This window comes from Amphiura filiformis, chromosome 19, assembly GCF_039555335.1.
Source record: "Amphiura filiformis chromosome 19, Afil_fr2py, whole genome shotgun sequence".
NCBI classification, from domain to species: domain Eukaryota; kingdom Metazoa; phylum Echinodermata; class Ophiuroidea; order Amphilepidida; family Amphiuridae; genus Amphiura; species Amphiura filiformis.
The window spans coordinates 39,618,142-39,642,608 of NC_092646.1; the positions used below are offsets into that span (position 1 = coordinate 39,618,142).

General features: G+C 34.9%; 1 protein-coding gene across 3 annotated transcripts in view; it reads left to right on the forward strand.

Annotated features, from left to right (window-relative positions):
* LOC140141283 (uncharacterized) overlaps positions 1–24,467 on the forward strand; it is a 26,415-nt gene continuing 1,948 nt past the window's right edge. The window contains exons 1-8 of one of the 3 annotated variants that reach the window (XM_072163097.1): positions 3–322; positions 956–1,025; positions 2,160–2,212; positions 3,008–3,136; positions 3,654–3,850; positions 6,374–6,451; positions 7,281–7,494; positions 8,486–9,785. In XM_072163097.1, the coding sequence (XP_072019198.1) occupies positions 127–322; positions 956–1,025; positions 2,160–2,212; positions 3,008–3,136; positions 3,654–3,850; positions 6,374–6,451; positions 7,281–7,494; positions 8,486–8,532 (984 nt within the window). In that variant the 5' untranslated portion in view covers positions 3–126 and the 3' untranslated portion in view covers positions 8,533–9,785. Of the gene's footprint in view, positions 323–955; positions 1,026–2,159; positions 2,213–3,007; positions 3,137–3,653; positions 3,851–6,373; positions 6,452–7,280; positions 7,495–8,485; positions 9,786–19,296; positions 19,426–20,741; positions 20,939–21,949; positions 22,028–23,028; positions 23,244–24,467 lie in introns of those variants that run through there. The other 2 variants (XR_011857391.1, XR_011857390.1) reach the window with 2 other exon arrangements.

Below are 24,467 nucleotides of genomic sequence, written 5' to 3' on the forward strand. Positions count from 1 at the left end.
ATCCTTTACCATGTTTACACGATGAAACGCACAACAGAATGCGATAAAACTGTATCTAGGACATCATGCGTATACTATAATGATATTAGAGCCGTATTTTAAATTTACAAATAGTCTCTCTATAAAATGAATATGGAAACTTTAGATTCAGGTGATACTGGTAGAATTCTTGCAGAGGAGCGCGGTTCTGGTATAAATAAGCTGTTCCTACTGCTCTTAGTTGTTGGAATACTATTGTCGTCAGTCTCCTTGGTTGTGGCGTTGATAAGCTTGACGCAGAATGGAGTCTCAACTAGTAATATGGTTGCCCTCACTGGACAAGGTCTGTATACTGTCTATGGATTATTATTATTATTTATAAACAGTGTATTTCGGTTATATTTATAAATGCGCTTTTATAAATACGCACGTGACCACCTCCGCGCTACCATAACAGCTTGTAGATAGTAAGTCTCGAAGTGACCCTCTACATAATGGTCTTCCTATACATTTGAATGCCAAGGTGGAACAACACGAGACTACAATGCAGCAACATTGTCTATTTGTTTTCTTTTGTGATTATACTGTAAACGTTTCCGGAGTTGAATATTATTTTCCGTCGTCAAATACTTTCAATACCCCCCCGCGTGTATTTTGCTGTTCATTCAATACTTAAATGTGGTCAATGCATGATGATTTGGTCACGCTTGCTGGTCTTAGTGTGTCGTGCCCACGTTTTATAAAAGTGCATATTTATAAATATATAACCGAAGCACAGTGATAAATGATGCAGATAAATACAGATATGAATCTTACGCTGACAATGCTTGTATTAGTGTGAAACATTTTTATGACAACGTAATGATAATGAAAACGATGATATTATAATTTATGATACCAAACGGAACATAAAATTTGGATTATTTCATTGCGGAAGATTACGAAAGATTAAAATTGTTTTCTTCTCATTCTACAGGCTCCAGTACGAAGAATGATAGAATATGGAATATTGCAGTTGGACATACAACATCTAATTACATTTACATGTAAGAAACTGTATACTAATTGGAATAAACGCGTTTTTTAACCAAAGTTTGAAAGAGCATATTCCCACTATCATGTGCAATAATTGAGTGATATTGCTAGTATGGCATATCACTGAATAATGGAGAGACATATTGGGATATTCCAGAAAATAATTGCACATCCCCTAATAGAGAACAACATTGAATAAAGGCAATGTATGGACCTGTAGGTTTGCTTCCTGAAAACAACTGAATTTCGCACAGCATAATGGAGTTTTAGCCATTATGTAGTACGTGCATGTGGTTGTCAAGTTATAAACAGTTTTGGCGGAAGGATCTGGGAAAATGCAACGCCGCCACCCTTTTTGGGTGGCGAGCTCAAATCATATAGCACTATTTTAAATAAAAGACATGTTTGAACTTTCAGGTTTGCTTGCTGAAAACAACTGGAATTCCAGTTGCCAAGGTTGACCCGAAAAGGCTTTGAAATGCAATAAAATGTATTACAAAATTATGAAATTTTCCAAAATGAGCCCTTGAAATTATTTTTGCAGGATATTTTTGTATTTAAACACTTTTAAAGTCTGGATTTTTCCAGCAATCACAACTGGTCAACAGGTACGGAAATCCGAACTCCTCCATAGGGTGTGTGTATCTATATTCTAGAATAGCTCATTGAGTATGGAACTTGATTAACTTTGGGATTTACCCCGGGGCACTCACTAAAAATGGGTGACGGGGATGTGCGACCACATTGACCCCTATTTTTTTTAACTCCCTCTCACCCAATGACCCCTTTTTGTTTTACTTAATCCCTCTCACTCGATGACCCCTTTTTCGTTTTCCTGTCACCAAAAGAACACATTTTTTCAAGAATTTAGGACAAATTTCTGATAATCCCTCACCGAATGACTCGATCCGTTTTTTCATTATTTGTCTTTCAAGTGTTGATGACTTTTTGAAAATTTTGTATAAACTTTTATACTTTGACCCTTAATTGTCCCAGTCTCACGGAAAGACCCCTTTTTTGGGTAAAATATTCCCCAGTCTCGCGGAAAGACCACCGAATTACTCGGCCAGAAAAATTGGCCAGAAAATGCTTGGTTCTAGATATCAGTATATATAGTATATATAGTATGTTTTCTAATTTTGCAGCGAACCGACATCTGGCCAGTTAAAGGGGTTTATGGTCGACATAGTAAACGCGGGTACGTGTTTCTTCATAGTGTCTTTTTTTCCTTCTTCTTCTTTTGAGTTGAATTTATAATGATATTTCTATCAACCTTTTATATTGCTATCCAAATTTAGAGCAAATTTCCCTGTAAAATTGACAAAAAATGTGTGTAAATGGTCGTTGCCATGAGAACTGTCTTCTGTATATTGAAATATTAATAATTACGATTAAGCATCATTGATTTGATCTCGTGCGCTAGTTGGTAATGTTTTAATGTTTGCATGTTCTAGTGCATGATGCGCGGGCCTCTTCCCTTGTTTGTAATTAAAACTTCACAGATGCAAGAAATTGTTTGAAATGGTTAAAAGGAGTCCATTTTGGTAAAAATGAGCAAAACCACTAAAAACGCGCGTTTTTTATAGTAATTGTTTTAAGAGGTCATAGGCCAAACCCCAAAGGTCACAGAAAAACATAGATATTAAATATCCTTCTGCACCTCAAATGAAGTTTCTATTCCATTTAGTTTAGAAATAGCTAGTTAAAATGTGACATATATTTGGTTAAACAATGACAAAAATCCGTAAATAGCGTAACCGTTACAAATTTGCCAACATGGCAGACTCTCCGGACTCTGTTGAACAATTTGATATATGAGTTAAATTGTTCATTCGAAACATCTGTCCAGCGACATGAATATTTCATGGGACTGACCCCTATATACTCTCACATTTTTTTACATTTAATCAGCAAAGTATAAATCGTTATGATTTTTCTATTATCAAATTTCTTTTACATTGTGTTTGTTATTATGATTTTGCGTGATGTTCAGTTTGTCAATTGGCAAATAAGGATTGCCGTTTGGTGTATGACGTCTGGCAACGCTGTTGGGATTCAGAAAAGGGCCAAGAACCACGAGGAGGTATAGGTCTAATGAGCGAGTGGTATGACGCATGCGCAGGTAATTAATTTTATAATTTATTATCATTAATGTATTATATTAACTGTGCTTGCATTGTATATTGCATATCCGTTGTGCATGATATCTCGTTGAAAAAAAAAGCAAAAAATATTGATAAAAAAACAAAAACAAAAAACCGCAGTGATTTATAGTGCGCTACGCACAGGCACAACGCATAGACATTGATCCACAAGCCTCAGCACACTTTACAGGTTGTCGCTGACCACTACGGCCCACATCATTCCATAAACCATTTAACAACAAATCAGGGACTTTGCTGCTTCAAGAGCGCACACCCTAGACAATCCATAAATAACCTATCATAAATGATATTGTGATGTAAGTGAACTAACTGATCTTGAATTCTCCTTTCGTCCGTAGTCTGCTATTATTAAAAGTAAAGATGTATTGTAACAAAGACACAATATAGTAAATGTTTTGTTCGTCTGTTTGTTCTGTTTTTTGTTGTTGTTGTTGTTGTTGTTGTTACTCTGAACCTTGGAACGTTAACTTACAGGTTGGATCAAAGGTCACACCAGAGCTCGGACATTCAAATTCAGCAAGTCGTTTTCAAAACCTATAGATTTCTCTTTCGTCATCAAGACTGGAAACCCACGTGGATTCAATCCTACAGATGTAACAAATATGACGTTTGGTTTTATAGATGGATTTATCAATGATGAATTCTGTTTAGCTCGTCAAACTTCTATAAAGGTATGTTTTAAATTCACGGCCAAATAGCGGTCTTATTTTAAATAATGGTTAACTATCAAAAAGGTAGTATTGCCCTTTTCGACCGACCCTAAAATCTGACAAAAATATGGTCGCGTTCTTTACTTAATTTTTCGTGTTTTGTTTAAATTTGTTTGTTTGTTTGTGTGTGTGTTTGTTTTGTTTTTCATATTTGAATTTTCATATTTAGTTAAAAATGCACATACAAATTTAATGTTATTAAAATATTTTGTAATTGGTACTGCACAACTAAACTCATCCCAAAAAGAAAGTATCCATTTTGATTTTGGTCCATAAGTCAAAGATGGGGTCTTAAATCAAGACCTACCCAAAGTATGTTACAGATAAACTTATTGCGTACATTTTGATACCTCATTTGTCCAAATCAATGCAGAATTGATGACACAATGACCTTTTGAATGTACCTACCCAGGATATTAAAGTTGCAGTAATTCCTATTGATGTCGCTTTCCTGCCTCTCCTGATTCTTCATTAAGGTACACCATATCAGAGACGGACTAAGACTGTTCGACTTCACTTCATGTGTTTTATTGAATACAGATACTCTTTTACTCCTTCCTCAATGTTTTACCCTTCACACTTCACTGTCAATATCTGGTATGTCCTCCTGCTGTCCATCAATGACTGCCAGACATCTGCGGCACATGCTCTCTGTAAAACAAAATGAATATTGAGTAGCAGGACCAAATCAATAGCAATTACTGCAACTTTTATAATTGAGGTGATTGTATTCAAATAGTCATTGTGTCATTAATCTCTCCATCGATTTTGACAAATGAGGTATCAAACTGTGCGGCATAAATTTATCAGTAACATACTTTTGGTAGGTCTTGATTTAACACCCCTTCTTTGACTTATGGACCAAAATTAAACTGGATACTTTCTTTTCGGGATGAGTTTATATTAAAAACAAGCCTAAGAAATCCTATAAATCATTGTTTACCATGGTATTTTATGGTGAACATTTCTTGATATTGTGTGCGGCAACAAAAAAACCCGGGGGGAATCCGCAGTCCCTGATTAAGCTCTTGGGTTTGAGGTGTGGTAAAAACGTTTTTATAACATTAAATGTCGGGCTTGTGAAGGTCATGACAACGTTATAAAACGTTTTTGTGGGAAAACACTACAACATTTTAAAATGTTGTCAAAATATTATTGTAAAATATTTTTGCAAACATTTTGACCAAAATATTTACTCAACAATTAAATAACATCATGTTAGACTTGTTTACAACAACCTTTCACTAACCGTGTTTAAATGTTTTGAAACGTTTTATACCATTAAGGGATCTAAAATTAGCGTTTATTGGGTTTCGATAGTATTTTTTGTGGCACATGAGAGCACCTTAGACCTATCGAATTGTATTCTGAATACGAAGCATGTCTTTCTGATATCAAATAATTTTCATTTTTTGAAAATCACAATATAATACAAATTTTATGACAAATTATAAAAATTTGATATTTTTCGAATTTTTATATATAACAGTCCTCGAAGTAAATTATATAAATCTAATGATATATTCTTAAAGTGTATGTAGCAGGGAGGAAAAGCCGACGGTCAATTGAAAATTTTGACCTTTCATATTGAAGATATGGATTTTTTCCCAAAAGACCTAATTTTTTTTGGTGTTTTGGGGAAAAAATCCATATCTTCAATACGAAAGGTCAAAATTTTCAATTGATCGTCGGCTTTTCAACCCACCTACATACACTTTAAGTATAAATCATCAGATTTATAAAGTTTACTTCAAGTACTGTTAAATATCAAAAATATCAATTTTTAATGATTTGCCATAAAATGTGTACTAAATTGCGAATTTCAAAATTCAAAATTATTTGATATCAGAATGACATTCTTCGTATTCAGAATGCAATTCGATATGTCTGATGTGCTCTAATGTCCCAAAATAAATACTGTCCAAACGTTCATACCCCAGCCCTTAATATAATCCGACTTTCAAACGATTTCTTTCAATCTTTCCTAACCTTATGCGAATAATGTCGAAAACGATTTGTGTTTGCTGGGGACATTCGTGTGGCCTTTTGTTTTAAGGGGCTGTGCAATAATTAAGAGCCTTGGGGAGGTTTAAATTGGAGGGGGGCAAGAAAATTTTGGCGACCCGAAAGGGGGGAGGGCAAGCGATTTTTGGCAAGTCGAGGGAGGAGCGATTTTTGGTACACATTCATGGGGCGCCTTTTAAATAAAACGCTCTAAAAACGCTCCGTACTGTTTTCCTACGCCTTTTTAGAGCGTTATAATTTAAAGCGTTTTATAGGATAAGCACCTTACATATGTTGTTATTGATAGATTTGCCGAGCGTCCGACCTCATATCCGGCACTAGTGTAGCAAACACAATTAATCTGCAATTATTTGTCTTAGGCCCTACTACTTCAAATCATAACTGTCGCTGCTCCGTTCTGTGCTTCTTTCTTACTATGTTTACCATGTTTACGGCATTTGCTATCCTTTTTCTTTGCAGGGATCTACACTGTCGGTCTCGCAAATACAACACTATGATACGAGTGCTGACATGTTAAACGCTGTTCTTTCTGGTGAGGTAGGTTCCCGGGTAGGTTAGCTCAATGCTGGTCTGACCCCTCCGATTAATGTTACCATCTTATTATAAAAATGCAGAATGAAAACACATACCAATTTACACCTCTATCCACTACTGACACACATATTACTCATTATATCAGTAGACTATGCCATAGTCAAATTTTGATAAATAAAAATATGTTATTATTAATCATGATGAACGCATCCTGTTGAACTCAAATTTATACTGATGTGTATTATAATTTATGGTAAAATGGTCATACATAGTTTATATAATTAGTGACAGTAAAAGTAAAGTATACTTATGTTATTGAATGCAGCATATCTTGCATAATGGCACACTTTAATACTGAACAATTCTGATTTTGGAATCTACCAGTTTAATGATCGCAAAAGCCCGAGTAAAAAATCCACTTTGGAAGCTAACAAACAGAGGGAGTACGGTTTCTGAAAAGATCAGATGTGAAAATCTATCAATTGCACAAAAATTAATACAAATCAGAGTTTTATGCTTAAATGTAATAGCCAGAGTATGCAAAATGGGCAAGTGGACTACGGAGAAGTCTAATCAGAGGATCTGAAAAATGAGGAACACCTATGAAGTCAATAAATCCTCCAAAATAGCAGGGGTAGTAGGTTGTCATGTCCAAATAATCAAAGTAAATGCAAAACAAACACCCCGCCCAACACCCCCCACCCCACCCCTATATACATATACACGCCAACACGTACACACACGGGGAAAAACTCACAATGTCTCCAATTATTTAAACCTATTCTTATATGTTCAACTTTATTTTAATATTTTGTGTTTCATTTTGTGCTAGGTGGATGCGTGTATTGTAGAAAGCCGTGTCGTCTTACCACCTGGCTTGACTAAACTAGACAATCCTGTAATGGACTGCTCCTTGGGCTATTCAGGTTTCGCTCTTATGATGCGTATGGATATGCCTCTATTGGAATGGTGGGATCCTGCATTTGAACGACTTATGCAAACATCGCAATATTGGGAGATATGCCAGGATGTTAAAGACAAACATGGTATTGTATATTTTGGAGGATAATGCCCGATGATAATGTTGCAAATATGCTCATATATATACCGTATTATTGGGAAACTTTCTGCGACAGTACCTTAATCTCAACCACCCCCCCCCCACACACACACACACAATTAAGCGTTTAGTAAGTCTGCACAAAAAGTAACGCAGCTGTTATAAATACGCCTATAGACTCAGAAGTAATAATTGTTTTCACAATATCTCAACATAGAGAGAATGGTGAATTTATTTTGCCCGCATTTTGATCCCGGGATTTTGATACCTCATTAATTTGTCAAATGTCGTTCAATATTAACAACACAGTAGTGCTTTTAAAGAAAAATACCCGAATTTAAAAGTTGCAGTTTACAAGGATCAAAGGTTATTATGCTAGAATTGTAGCACGTAAGGCCCGTCATTATCTTCGCGCTTATACTTCAAATCAATACAAATAGCTGCAACTTTTAAATTCGGGTATTTTTCTTTTAAAACACTGATGCATTGTTACTATATATTAAACAAAATTGGACACATTGGGTATCAATATGCGAGTGAATAAAGCATACTTCTTTTTATGTTGAAATATTGTGAAAATAATTATTCTGAAGCTATAGGAGTATTTATAACAGCTGCGTTACTATTTATGCATACTTATTATGTCAATGTTCGCATCTTCTGGATTTTGGACTCTGTTTTCTTGTTTTAATATCCTGTTTGTGTATTATAACAATATAATAAAACAAGTAATATCATATCTTTAACTTTTATATAAATGATTAATTTCACGCCTATTTTATATCATAATATGGCATGATTTTTGTACTACAGTTTTTCTTAGTATCCATGGTAAAGAGGTTTTCGTTCCACTAAATGTTGATGTGTTTTCGTAACCGCAAAACTGGCAATAACACTTCTTCAATTTCAAAGTAGAGAACAAATTTCAATGGTTAGCAGTTTAACAGTTCGCACCGTATTTTATTCTTATTTTACAGGTCATATGCCCGGAAGAGATCCAAAGGAAATATGCATAGGATATTAAATAAATAGTCTCTGTACTATGACATACGGAATTTGACGAGCTACTACCCAGCAAACACAAAAACGTTTTAAAAATGTTTTGAATAAGTTTTATTTTGGCTTTTGGTTTAGGTAAAAACGTTTTGTCGGGTTATATAAAGATCATGAAAACGCTTAAAACGTTTTGTATGAAAACACACTACAACGATATTTTTAAAATGTTTTCAAAATGCTATTGTAAACTAGTTTTGCAAACATATTTTGCAAATATTTTGTCAACACTTAAATAACATTATGTTAAACTATTTGCACCCAGCAAACACAGAAATGTTAAGATGTTATTTTAAAAACGTTTTAATAACATTTAAATGTCGGGTTATATAAAGGTCATGAAAACGTTTTTAAAACGTTATTGCAAATATTTTAGGCAAATATTTTTCGCAAAATATATTTTTAACCCCAACATAACATTCTGTTTAGAATGTTTTGTATCAAATTTTCAAAAATGTTTTTGGAATGTTATTAACACGTTTTTATACCCTTTATATAACCCGACATTAATACGTTTTCTGTAAAACATTTTGTGTTTGCTGGGCAGTAGATTATCAAAAAATGTTTTTTAATGTTATGAAAACGTTTTATACCCTTAATATACCCTTTATGTAACACGATATTTAAACGTTTTCTGACAACCTTTTGCGAATGATGTCGAAAACTTTTTGCGTTTGCTGGGTAGTATAAACATCTTATATTATCGAACGTTTTTATAACGTATAAGCTTACCCGCTGATGTTAATATACATGGTGTTTCAAAAAATATCGTGTAGTTGAAGTGTAAACGTATTTCTTTATAAGTGAATGTTATTCACTTTGAAGAATGTTCCAAAGGTCAGTATGCTTCGACTAATTAATAAATAAGTATTTATAAATACGCACGTGACCACCTCCGTGCTGCCATAACAGCTTGTAGACAGTAAGTCTCGAAGTGACCTTCTACATAGCGGGTGATCTTCCTATACACTTGAATGCAAAGACGATAAACAAGGCGAGGATGTGCAGCAAAATTGTCTATTTTGTCCAACTTTTCCGTTGGTAATTTTTTTCTGTCGGCAAATACTTTCAAAATGTTGTTTTTAACATATGCAAATTCGGAATTCCCTCTGTGTAATAATTTTGCTATTCAATTAATTAGGAGTTGGTCACGTTTGTTGGTCTTGGTATGTCGTGCCCATGGGTCACGTGCGTATTTATAAATACGACTCTGTTCTACACGTATATTCTACGTTTTCTGCTGTATAAATAATTGCACATCACAATATTATAGTATATAGGAACACACACACACACCCCCACACGACACACACTTTTAAATACCATTATATGGCACAAGTACTATAAATGAGATGATTCACTCTCAGTGATTCTTCACAGACCCACAACGGCGGACATAGATTTAAGTTTCTTATAATAACACATCTCATTGCATTAATATAGTAGATTATATAGGAATATAAAGTACATATACACACAACTACTTGAACATGAACAATGGTTTAAATCAAAATATATAACAACTTAAGGGCTGGGGTATGAACGTTTGGACAGTATTTATTTTGGGACATCAGAGCACATCAGACATATCGAATTGCATTCTGAATACGAAGAATTTTGACCTTTCGTATTGAAGATATGGATTTTTTTTCCCAAAACACCAAAAAACAAATAGGTCTTTTTGGGAAAAAAATCCATATCTTCAATATGAAAGGTCAAAATTTCAATTGACCGTCGGCTTTTCCTCCCTGCTACATACACTTTAAGAATATATCATTAGATTTATATAATTTACTTCGAGGACTGTTATATATCAAAATTTGAAAAATATCAAATTTTTATAATTTGTCATAAAATTTGTATTATATTGTGATTTTCAAAAATGAAAATTACTTGATATCAGAAAGACATGCTTCGTATTCAGAATGCAATTCGATAGGTCTGAGGTGCTATCATGTCCTACAAAAAATACTGTCGAAACGCAATAAACGCTCATTTTAGATCCCTTAATGAAAAAGCAACACTTAACAAAGGTCACTGTGTTGTTTCTTGAGTATACGTCCACCATTCATTAGTAGGCATTTTTTGACAACAAAAGCGCTAATCACAGGTATAAACCCACAAGCCTCAGCACACTTTACAGAGCTACAGTGATGTAGAAAGTGATTTATTCTGAGCAAAGGATTGCTATCCTTTTTTTTTGTTATCCCACATGACATCATTTCCTCAATTTTGTATAGTCACTTCCTAAGACCCCCAACCTTCTGCATATCCCTGCAACGATGAAACCTTTAGTATACTAGTTTCAGGATCACAGCAGACAGTTTTCGGCAAGAGTAATAAAAGCATGAGTAATAACACACACTTACCATTATATGGCACAAGTATACATGGTAAATGAGAAGATTCACTCTCAGCGAGTCTTCACATAACCCCAACGGCGGACAGAGGTATACGTTTCTTATAATTATTGCGAAATGCCACTTTCTTTGGTGTAGAAAGTCTATTGTTAATTATTGGCCTATTTCTTAGTATCCGAAATTGTGGGTATAGGCTTACTACTAGTACACTATTAACAAGGCCCATGTGAGCAACATGTAATATTCTGTTTTCAATATTGAACGAAAGAATTAGGGCCCAGTTGACAAAAATGCTAAATACTAAAAGTACTATCTGAAATCGTCTTTTTCACACACTTGTTTCTTTCAAACGACTCACGGTACCACAAGAGTCATGTATTTCAAAATGGTAAAATACGTGACCGATATTTTTTGCGGCAATCCCGTCGTCTGCCGGGGCGACGCTACTTTGTGACGCTGTCTCTTCCTCCTTCACACCTGCGCTGTTGTCCTCCATTTTGAAAACTCCGGGAATATCATACTCTTCAATATGTTCGTTTATCGTTGTTATTTCGTCGAATCTATCCATGCTGTTCCCGCCTTTCTCGAGTTGACCTTGTTGATATTGTTCATATAGGTTGAGGATAATGCGATTTTTTAAGACACAGGTAACGTAAAAGAGGATGGTGGCGAAGGCGATAGCAGAACCAGCGAAGTAAAATGCCACATTGTAGTCCCCGGTTGCATCATATAGATATCTTGTAATTCAAATTTAAAGAATAGAATTAAATCGAAGAAAGCGGACTTCATTCCTCGTCTGCGAACTGCGCATGATTATTGTGTAATGTGTGTTGATCCGTTGCCGTACAGGCAAAAACCGCCATTCCGGAATTTGATTTGTCACCACATTACGGGGAAGCTAAAGTAATGTAGGGCTGGTAATTCGCTGAAATAGTGTGATGTCATAATACAGCCTGTATGCCTACTTTGGTTCAAGGACATGTTCCCAGTCATGCATGGTTCCTATTGACTTTGTGTTGAACAGAAGAAGTTTACCCAGGGAAGTTTACATCCACATAAATTGCATTATCTCAAAAACTACACAATTTTAAGAGCTAAATAAATCATAATATTCTGCAATCATGTCTTAAAAATATGAAGCTTTGTCAGAATTTATCATGTTCTTTTTACCAATTGGTTGGTTTCCAAAAATCCAATTAGTCATACTGTGTGCACATTGTAAACAGGGGACTGTCCGCTGCACTACCTCGGGCAATCATCTTACTTATCCCCAGAGTGGGTACCAATATTATCAACCGGGATGATGGAGCTTATTCACTCACTAAGTCATGTATACGAAATTTTTAGTTCTAAATGGCTTCAAATGGCTTGCTATTTCCAAAGAAGTAACACAATCAGTGATAGAAGACACGTTGCTGTTCAGATGGAAATAATAAGGGTCTTGGGTGACAGATCGAAAGAAAAAATATGGGGTCTTTGGGTTACAGAGCATGAGCTCATAAAAATATGGGGTCTTTGGTTGACAGCGATGCTGAAAAAGGTGTTCTTAACAGCCCTACATACGCGTCACCCCCAAAGTTGGAGTGCCTCCGGGACAGGATTGCTAGTGGTGGTGCAGCAAATGAATTGGCACATTGTCCGATTAAAAAAAACACACAAACACGTAACCGTGAGTAAAATATTGGACTTGCAAAACATAATATACATGATATATGAGTTACCAATTTTTCAATGACATAGTTCATCAATGAAAGCTCCAAAGGTTGAAAGTGCAAGTATATTGGGTGTCAAAGACCTGTTTCCTGACATATGGCGTTGTTCAAGTTCCAAGTGTTACTATAAATTACTATAAATACTAGGATCTTTAGCATGCTCATGCGTCACGGCACAGTTCTTTTAACCCCTATATGGCTGTACACTGATAAAATGACCTTTAAACTCATACTCCACAACTTGTGGTGGTCAGATTTTGGGATGTGATTGTTAAATGATGGATATATCGAACTATAGGTAACTATGCTAAATGGTAAGGCACCACATCTTATTTGGTCGTATAGCACTATGGGTGCCCTGATAGGTACCGATGATTCTTTTCATCATACCCTGAATATTTGCAAAGTGCTTTCGTTTTTTATTTGAATGAAAAACGAATAATGTAAATTATAATTCTTAACCCTAACAGGACCAAGTACTACAAAATACTACTTGATATATGCGCTGTTCGTGCGTGCATCCCACGTGGCGTGATGACGCAATCGCCCTAAGTGATATATAGGCACGGTTTCGCTGGCCAGTGAAGCCCAAGACCCGTGGGAAGGTGTCGCCGACCCAGTGCTTGGCATGCGAAGGGTCTCGGGTTCGAATCCCACCCAGAGCAAACAACTTCTTTCTTTGTTTTCTCTCTTTATTCCTTTCTTTTTTCCCTTCCCGTCACGAAAAAGCCCTGAGGTACCGAACTGGACACCGATAGCGCTATAGGATCAAAATACTCGTAAGATGCGGTGCCTAAGAGACTATGACGAAACCTCGCCTGCAACTACGCCTCCATTAAGATCACCAATTCCCCAAATGAGATACAACATTCCCATGATTCCAAATAGTTTGGTTTGGCGAAGGTCTTGATGATAACAACAGAGAGAGTAGTGGTAATTCCTGCAGTCATTCCTTGGATGGTCGCTAAGATGGCTACTATTGGGAATAGGGTCACGGAGCAGATCAGGAAGGTGCACGCTGAAGGTCGTATTCATAGGTACCTCAATTTGGTTATACATGTATCTCATTTTGATAGCTCCAGTCAAACACCTTTTAAACAAATCAATAATCCTATTGTTGAAGAAGATAATAAGCTTCTTCCTATGTCTAAAGAATTGTTAAATAACTCTAGTTGAATCATTTGCTTTTACTAAATCCTGTTCAAGTGATGGGTTACAAAGGATTGTATTTTGTCTAGGTATGTATAACCAACAATTAACCATAAGACATTCTTAGTCAGTGGGAGTGGTCTATACGTAGACACATAATCTGATTGGACAATCGCATGATTTTGGGTGTCGTCTATCAGGCGGTAGACGACCCCACGTCATCATGAGTGTTGATAACGCGTAACACGCTCATAGAGGTGCGCGTATGTATCGCGTTGTATGCGTAGATGCAGTGCGGAATACTCGCACGCGCTAGCAGTACGCACAACAAAAGATGTGAAGTTGTAAACAAGTTTCGTTCATTTTAGAAAAAAGGGGAGTTTTTATGACGGTAACTTAATTTTTGCTTTAAAAAATAGTTTACAGTTATTAAAATAATATTTGACTGACTAAGAATGAGAATAAACGATAGGAATTTTTATTTTGCCTATCCTCTACCTATGATAGACGACAGGTAGGTCCAATATTTTTATCGTAGTGGATACCGGCTGCGCCGGCATCCACTACTCAAAATATTGGACCTGCCTGTCGTCTATCACACGGTAGAGGATAGGCAAAATAAAAATTCCTATCGTTTATTCTCTAATTACTGAACCTCGGTCACTTGGAGGAGGAGGCAAGCATTTTTGGCAGGCTGTGGGATGGGGGCAGTTGTACCCCCCTGAGCTAATATTTATTGCACATCCCTTACAATGGTAGTACATGCAATTTTAACACTAGTAAGCATTCAAAATATGAAGTACTGGCTAAGGGTTTTTTATAATTTAATAATAAGTGGATATGAAAAAGATTAAAAAATGTGTTAACAAAAATTTTATTGGGGATCATATATTGACCAAATATTCAAATTTAACTTCCATTGCCAATTATAACTAGCTAAAGGATTAGGTGCTATGTTTCATTTGGCAAAATATATATATAGGATGATGTTTTTTTATCCAATCAATTTAGTGATGTATTTTTCTAGAATCAGGAATTAGGTCCTAAAGTACCCTTTGATAGTTATTTATTTCCTTACTCCCATAGCTTATTCCGAACTTATCCAATGAGTATAGTTTATACGATTATTTTAATTTAGTCTATAAAAAGAAGACAAATGTGAATATTTCTTTCTCTTTTTATATAAAGAAATATTTATTCGCTAAATCGCAAAAAGAGCTCTCTATCTGTAGGCCTACGTGAAATTTACCCTTAAGGCGAACGCGCACCATAGGCAAGTCTTTACGGTATTTATTTATTTATTTATTTATTTATTTATTCATTTATTTATTTATTCATTTATTATTTATTTATTTATTTATTTATTTATTTATTTATTTATTTATGTTACTTATTTATTAAGACTTTAATTATTCAAACCATCCTAAATTCTTAAAATGTTTAAAGCACTTATTTTTATTTTACATAATTTGGCACTACTGCAACGTCACGTACCAAAGTCGTGCATATATCAGCAACTTTATCCCCGGGACTTAATAGGCTATGGTGGGTCAAGTACGATACCAGTTTTTAAAATCATTTACCATGTTTACAGGATGAAACGCACAACATGAACAGAATGCGATAAAACTGTATCTAGGACATCATGCGTACACTATAATGATATTAGAGCCGTATTTTAAATTTACAAATAGTCTCTCTATAAAATGAATATGGAAACTTTAGATTCAGGTGATGCTGGTAGAATTCTTGCAGAGGAGCGCGGTTCTGGTATAAATAGGCTGTTCCTACTGCTCTTAGTTGTTGCAATACTATTGTCGTCAGTCTCCTTGGTTGTGGCGTTGATAAGCTTGACGCAGAATGGAGTCTCAACTAGTAATATGGTTGCCCTCACTGGACAAGGTCTGCATAATGTCTATGGATTATTATTATTATTTATAAACAGTGTACTTCGGTTATATTTATAAATGCGCTTTTATAAATACGCACGTGACCACCTCCGCGCTACCATAACAGCTTGTAGATAGTAAGTCTCGAAGTGACCCTCTACATAATGGTCTTCCTATACATTTGAATGCCAAGGCGGAACAACACGATACTACAATGCAGCAACATTGTCCATTTGTTCACTTTTGTGATTATACTGTAAACGTTTCCGGAGTTGAATATTATTTTCCGTCGTCAAATACTTTCAAAATGTTGTTTTTGATAACATATTACAAATTCGGACCCCCCCCCCCCCGCGTGTATTTTGCTGTTCATTCAATACTTAAATTTGATGATATTTACCTACATAGGTTCCTATGCTTTTCTGTATAATATGTGGTCAATGCATGAGGATTTGGTCACGCTTGCTGGTCTTAGTGTGTCGTGCCCACGAGTCACCTGTTTTATCAAAGTACATATTTATAAATATATAACCGAAGCACAGTGATAAATGATGCAGATAAATACAGATATGAATCTTACGCTGACAATGATTGTATTAGTGTGAAACATTTTTATGACAACGTAATGATAATGAAAACGATGACATTATAATTTATGATACCAAACGGAACATAAAATTTGGATTATTTCATTGCGGAAGATTACGAAAGATTAAAATTGTTTTCTTCTCATTCTACAGGCTCCAGTACAAAGAATGATAGAATATGGAATATTGCAGTTGGACATGGAACATCTAATTACATTTACATGTAAGAAACTGTATACGAACTGGAAAAACGCGATTTTGTAAAATCAAATTTTGAACGAGCATACTCCCACTATCATGTACTATAATCGAGTGATATTGCTAGTAGGGCCTATCACTGAATAATGGAGAGACACATTGTGTTATTATAGATAATAGTTGCACACTAATAGAGGAGAATATTAAATAAAGGAATTGTATGGACTTGCAGGTTTGCTTTCAGAAAACAACTGAATGTTGCACCCTTTTGGGGGGGGGCGAACTCAAATCATATAGCACTATTTTAAATAAAAGACATGTGTGAACTCCAGGTTTGCTTGCTGAAAACAACTGGAATTCCAGTTACCAATGTTGACTCGAAAAAGCTTTGAAATGCAATAAAATGTAACTATACAACATTATGAAATTTTCCAAAATGAGCCCTTAAAATTACTGCAGGTGTTTCGATTATAAACTATTTTTGCAGGATATTTTTGTATTTAGACACTTTTAAAGTCTGGATTTTCCAGCAATCATAACAAGTCAACAATACGGAAATCCGAACTCCTCTATATGAAAGGGGTGCATCTATTTTCTAGAATAGAAATATGTCATTGAGTATGGCACTTGATTAACTTTAGTATTTACCCCCGGTGAACTCACTGAAATGGGTGACGGGGATGTGTGACCACATTGGCACCATTTATCAACTCCCTCTAACCCAATGACCCCTTTTTGTTTTACTTAATCCCTCTCACCCGATGACCCCCTTTTCGTTTTCCTGTCACCAAAAGAACCCATTTTTCAAGAATTTAGGACGAATTTCTGATAATCTCTCACCGAATGACTCGATCCGTTTTTTTTCATTATTTGTCTTCAATTGTTGATGACTTTTTGAAAATTTTGTATAAACCTTTGTATGACCCTTAATTTTCCCAGTCTCACGGAAAGACCCCCTTTTTGGTAAAATAATCCCCAGTCTCATGGAAAGACCACCGCCCCACCCCTGTGGGGACCTTCTCACCTAATAACTCGGCCAGGAAAATTAGCCAGAAAATTCTTTGTTCTAGATATCAGATATATATAGTATGTTGTTTAAATTTGCAGCGAACCGACATCTGGCCAGTTAAGGGGTTTGTGGTCGACATAGTAAACGCGGGTACGTATTTCTTCTTAGTGTCATTTTTCCTTTTTCTTCTTTTGAGTTGAATTCGTAATGATATTTCTATCAATTTTTTATATTGCTATCCAAATTTAGAGGAAATTTCACTGTAAAATTGACAAAAAATGTGTGTAAATGGTCGTTGCCATGAAAACTGTCTTCTGTATATTTAAATATTATTAATAATTACGATTAAGCATCATTAATTTGATCTCATGCGCTAGTTGGTAATGTTTGAATGTTTGCATGTTCCCAGGTGGTGGTCGCCGTGCATTCTCTAAATTCAGTTAATTGCCATCGTCAACCGTGTAATTGAATGGGATTATTTAGAAATTTTAAAACGCTTGAAACATCACAAACAAATAGGCGTATGTTAATAAATAATATAAATACAAACTAAAACCGTTGGGGTTCGATAATGAACCCCACAAAACTAACTGAATACATGGAAAATGCCATACGGTCGGGCGGTTTCACAAGTTGCCGGCTCTATCATGCCACTCGCCGCCGGCATGTTCCAGTGTATGAGGCCTCTTCCTTTTTTTGTAATTAAAACTTTGCAAGACATTGTTTTAAATGGTTAAAATGAGTCCATTTTGGTAAAAATGAGCAAAACCACTAAAAACGCACATTTTTTTATAGTAATTGTTTTAAGAGGTCATAGGTCAAACCCCAAAGGTCACAGAAAATCATAGATATTGAATATCCTTGTGTCATATGCTCTGCACCTCAAGTGAAGTTTCTACTCCATTTAGTTTAGAAAAAGCTAGTTAAAATGTGACATATATTTGGTTAAACAATGACAAAAATCCGTAAATAGCGTAACCAGATTCTCCGGACTCTGTTGAACAATTTGATATATGAGTTGTGCAGCGACACGAATATTTCATTGGGCTGAACCCTATATACTGTCACATCAAACATCAAATAACATCAATAAAAGTAACATCAAATTTCTTCTATTATCAAGTAACATCAAATTTCTTTTACATTAAGGGAAGGGGTATGAACGTTTGGACAGTATTTATTGTGGGACATTAGAGCACATCAGACATATCGAATTGCATTCTGAATACGAAGAATGACCTTCTGATATCAAATAATTTTGATTTTTTGAAATTCGCAATGTAATACACATTTTATGGCAAATCATTAAAAATTGATATTTTTGATATTTAACAGTACTCGAAGTAAAATTTATAAATCTATTGTATGTAGGTGGGATGAAAAACCGACGATCAATTGAAAATTTTGACCTTTCTTATTGAAGATATGGATTTTTTTCCCCAAAATACCAAAAAAATTAGGTCTTTTTTGGAAAAAAATCCATATCTTCAATATAAAAGGTTCAAATTTTCAATTGATCGTCGGCTTTTCCTCCCAGCTACATACACTTTAAGAATATATCATTAGATATATAAAATTTAGCTCGAGGACTGTTATATAAAAAAAATTGAAAAATATCAAATTTTGATAATTTGTCATAAAATTTGTATTATATCGTGAATTTCAAAAAATGAAAATTATTTGATATCAAAAAGACATGCTTCGTATTCAGAATGCCATTCGATACGTCTGAGGTGCTCTCATGTCCCACAAAAAATACTGTCGAAACGCTATAAACGCTCATTCTAGATCCCTTATTGTGTTTGTTGTCATGATTTTGCGTGATATTCAGTTTGTCAATTGGCGAATAAGGATTGCCGTTTGGTGTATGACGTCTGGCAACACTGTTGGGAATCAGAAAAGGGCCAAGCACCACGAGGAGGTGTAGGTCTAATGAGCAAGTGGTATGACGCATGCGCAGGTAATTAATCTTAGAATTTATTATCATTAATGTATAATATTAACTTTGCTTGCATTGTACAGCAAGCCAAAAAATTAAGGTACCAGGTACGTTCACCCCCTGTATATCCTCAACAAAGGCAGATATGTCATAATTGGAACCAACAGCCAATAGCTGCATCTTTTAGCTCGAATTTAAGACATCATTCGTTGAAATTGTTCAAGAAATAATGACACAACGATCCAAAAACCCAAGGAAGATGCATGATTGCATGCCCTATTGATTTGTACACAAAGTGTCGTTCGCGAACAAGATAACTAGCGCCGTGCTTTCATTGATTAGCACGGGAAAACTAGCGTCGTGCATTCATTGATAAGAACACAAAAGTGCAACTTTTTATTTCGTATCTTCATTAGGTTTTGGATTACCGTTTCTTTAATTCTCAACCAATTTCAACACATAATGTCTTAAATCAGAGCTAAAGAGTACAGACATTGGTTGCTTGTTTTAATTTTGACACATTTGTCTTTATTTAGGATATACTGGGGTGAACACAACTACTACCTTAATTCTTTTTTACTTACTGTATATTGCATATCCGTTGTGCATGATATCTCGTTGAAAAAAAAAAGCAAAAAAGCAAAAAAATATGAATAGTGTGATGTAAGTGATCTTAATGTCTCCTTTCGTTCGTAGTCTGCTATTGTTAAAAGTAAAGATTGTAACAAAGATACAATGTGCGATTGGACACCACGAATCAGCCGTAAAATCGGCCCCAGGTCAATTTTGTTTTATTTCGTGTTTAGAAAATATATATCATAAGCTTTAAAATGGTATATCATTTGACTTCAAACGACTTCATGTGTCCACATTTCTGGTAATAAATATCAAACAGTCATAAGTGGCGGTCATTACAAATCATCCCCAAGTCAACGAGGTTCAGGAATGTCATCTCATTGTTAATTGCTGGTTATACATACCAAAATACAATGCTTTGTTATCCACCAGTTGAACAGGATTTAGCCAAAGCAAACAAAGCCAAGAACTATTTTTAAGGATTCTATAGAAATATGTAGAAGTTTATCATCCTCTTCAGCAATAGAATTGCTTGGTTGATTGGTTTAAGCAGTGTTAGATGAGATACTTGTCGCATCGAATTGAGATACCTATGAATACGACCTTCCCGCACATTTTACACAGTAACTCAGAATACAATTTGACGAGTTTACGGCTCATCCGTAGTGTCCAGTCACATAATAGTAAATGTTTTGTTCGTCTGTTTGTTCTTTTTTGACGTTTCACGTTGTTACTCTGAACCTTGGAACTTTAACTTACAGGTTGGGTCAAAGGTCACACAAGAGCTCGGACATTCAAATTCAGCAAGTCGTTTTCAAAACCTCTAGATTTCTATTTCGTCATCAAGACTGGAAACCCACGTGGATTCAATCCTACAGATGTAACTAATATGAAGTTTGGTTTTATAGACGGATTTATCAATGATGAATTCTGTTTAGCTCGTCAAACCTCTATAAAGGTATGTTTTAAATTTACTTGCTGTAAATATGGTACCCTTTTCGACCGACCCTAAAATTTGAAGAAAAAAAAATAGGATCGCGTTCTTTACTTAATTGTCCTGTTTTGTTTTTGTTTGATTATTTGTTTGTTTTTTGTTGTTTTTTGTTTTGTTTTTCATATTTGAATTTTCATAATTAGTAAAAAATACATAAAAAATGTAATGTTATTAAAATATTTTGCCTGTTTGTAATTGGTACTGCACAACTATATTATAATAAACAAGCCTAAGAAACCATATAAATCATTGTTTACCATGGTATTTTGTGGTGAACTTGCATTTCTTAATATTGTATACGTAAACAAAACCAAAAAAGGGGGAATCAGTTTTTTAGGCCTTACAATCGTTAAAGCGATAGTCCTGACCCACGAAACATAACAAATTATGCATATTATACAAATATTGACTGCTATGAGGGGCACAGTTAAAATTATAGGCCCGAGGTGATGTCAAAACCATGACTATGCCCGAAGCGAATATTAAGCAGTCAATATTTGTTTTATATACCAAATCTTAAGATTCTTGTCATCTGTTTGGTTAAAAGCATCGATTTTGGTAAGAGAAATTAATAGTTTCAAGGCGAACGGCACAGATCATTACTATCTGCGATATCCGCGTAATTATAGCGCGCGAAAACATTAACACGTGCGTAATATCATGTTACGCTGGGAACAACCATGACAACGCACACGCAGAACTATGCCCGGGGAATAGTTACTTCTTTTAACCAATCAGATGACGGGAATCTTTAGATGCGGTATATAATTAAAACTATAGGATAGGCCCATTATATGATGTTGTAATTGATCGAATTGCCGAGCGTCCGACCTTATATTCGGCACTAGTGTAGCAAACACAATTCTGCAATTATTTGTCTTAGGTCCTACTACTTCGAATCATAACTGTCGCCGCTCCGTTTTGTGCTTCTTTCTTACTATGTTTACGGCATTTGCTATTCCTTTTTCTTTTCAGGGATCTACACTGTCGATCTCACAAATACAACACTATAATACGAGTGCTGACGTGTTAAACGCGGTTCTTTCTGGTGAGGTAAGTTGTCTCAATGCTGATCTAACCCCTCCTGTTTAGTGTTTATGTTGCCATCTTATCTTAACATAAAAATGCAGAATTAATACACACACCAATGTACACCTCTATCCACCGACCTTTACTGACACACATATTTAGGTCTGCAACTAATTTGTGAAAAAAGTGGAAAATGCTATAAAAAAAAAGAGGAACAAGCGCAAAATCATGGTTAAAAAGCTCAAATTGGGCTGAAAATTAAAAAAAAAAATGCGTAAATTTCATAAATAAAAAAGAGGAAATCAGCAAAAAAGAGGAAAAGTTTCCGCTCTGCATATTACGCACATATATCAGTATATTGTGCCATAGTCGAATCTTGATAAATAAAAATGTGTTATTATTAATCATGATGAACACATCCTGTTGGAACTCAAAATTATACTGAGTTTATATAATTAGTGACAGTAAACATAAGTTAAAAGTAAAAGTATACTTATGTTATTGCATGCACCATATCTTGCATAATGGCCCACTTTAATACTGAACAATTCTGATTTTGGAATCTACCAGTTTATTGATCGCGAAAGCCCGAGTAAAAAATCCACTTGGGAAGCTAACAAACAGAGGGAGCACGGTGACTGAAAAGATCAGATGTGAAAATCTATCAATCATGTCCATTGCACACAAATTAATACAAATCAGAGTTTTATGCTTAAATGTAATAGCGAGTATGCAAAATGGGCAAGTGGACTACGGAGAAGTCTAATAATCAGATGATATGAGAAATGAGGCACATTTATGAAGTCCAAAATCCTCCAAAATAGCAATAGTTGTCATGCCAAAATAATCAAAGTAAATGCAAAACAAACACCCCGCCCCAAACACCCACCCCCTGCCGACCACCACCCTATATACACATACGTACGCATACGGAGGAAAACCCCCAAATGTCGATCTCATTATTCAAAACTATAATTATGTTCAACTTTATTTTATTATTTTGTTTTCGCTTCATTTTGTGTTAGGTGGATGCGTGTATTGCATATAGCCGTGCCGTCTTACCATCTGGTTTGACGAAATTAGACAATCCTGTAATTGATCTGCTCTATGGACGCATCAGGTGCCGCTATGATGCTGCGTATGGCTAATCCTCTACTAGAATGGTGGGATCCTGCACTGAAACGACTTATACAAACATCGAAATATTGGGAGATATGCCAGGATGTTAAAGACGAACATGGTAAAGTTTATTTTGGATGATAATGCCCGGGGATAATGTTGCAAATACTCATTAAAGTCTTATTCAGATTTCATTTGACAGCTTAACCATCGCGTATACGCGCGCGACGTCAAGCGTGTGCATTGGACCTTGTGCAAAGAATACGCGCTGGACGGCTAGCAGTACGCTTAATTTGTAAAAGGGAATCCGAATAAGACTTTATACTGTATTATTGTCAAAGTTTCTGCGACAGTACCTTAATCTCAACAAACACACACACACACACACGCCCCAACAAATAAGTTTAGTAACTAAAGTCTGCACAAAAACTAACACAGCTGTTATAAATACGCTTACTTCAAATCAATATAAATAGCTGCAAGTTTTAAATTCAGGGTATTTTTCTTTCAAAACACTGATGTATTGTTAATATTGAACAAAATTGGACAAAATCAAAATGCGAGTAAACAAAACATCCTTCTTTTTATATTTAAATACTGTAAAAGAAATTATTAGTTCTGAAGAAATCAAAATGCGAGTAAACAAAACATCCTTCTATTTATGTTTAAATACTGTAAAACCAATTATTAGTTCTGAAGAAATCAAAATGCGAGTAATCAAAACATCCTTCTTTTTATGTTTAAATACTGTAAAAGCAATTATTAGTTCTGAAGAAATCAAAATGCGAGTAAACAAAACATCCTTCTATTTATGTTGAAATACTGTAAAAGCAATTATTAGTTCTGAAGAAATCAAAATGCGAGTAAACAAAACATCCTTCTATTTATGTTGAAATACTGTAAAAGCAATTATTAGTTCTGAAGAAATCAAAATGCGAGTAAACAAAACATCCTTCTATTTATGTTGAAATACTGTAAAAGCAATTATTAGTTCTGAAGAAATCAAAATGCGAGTAAACAAAACATCCTTCTATTTATGTTGAAATACTGTAAAAGCAATTATTAGTTCTGAAGAAATCAAAATGCGAGTAAACAAAACATCCTTCTATTTATGTTGAAATACTGTAAAAGCAATTATTAGTTCTGAAGAAATCAAAATGCGAGTAAACAAAACATCCTTCTATTTATGTTGAAATACTGTAAAAGCAATTATTAGTTCTGAAGAAATCAAAATGCGAGTAAACAAAACATCCTTCTATTTATGTTGAAATACTGTAAAAGCAATTATTAGTTCTGAAGAAATCAAAATGCGAGTAAACAAAACATCCTTCTTTTTATGTTGAAA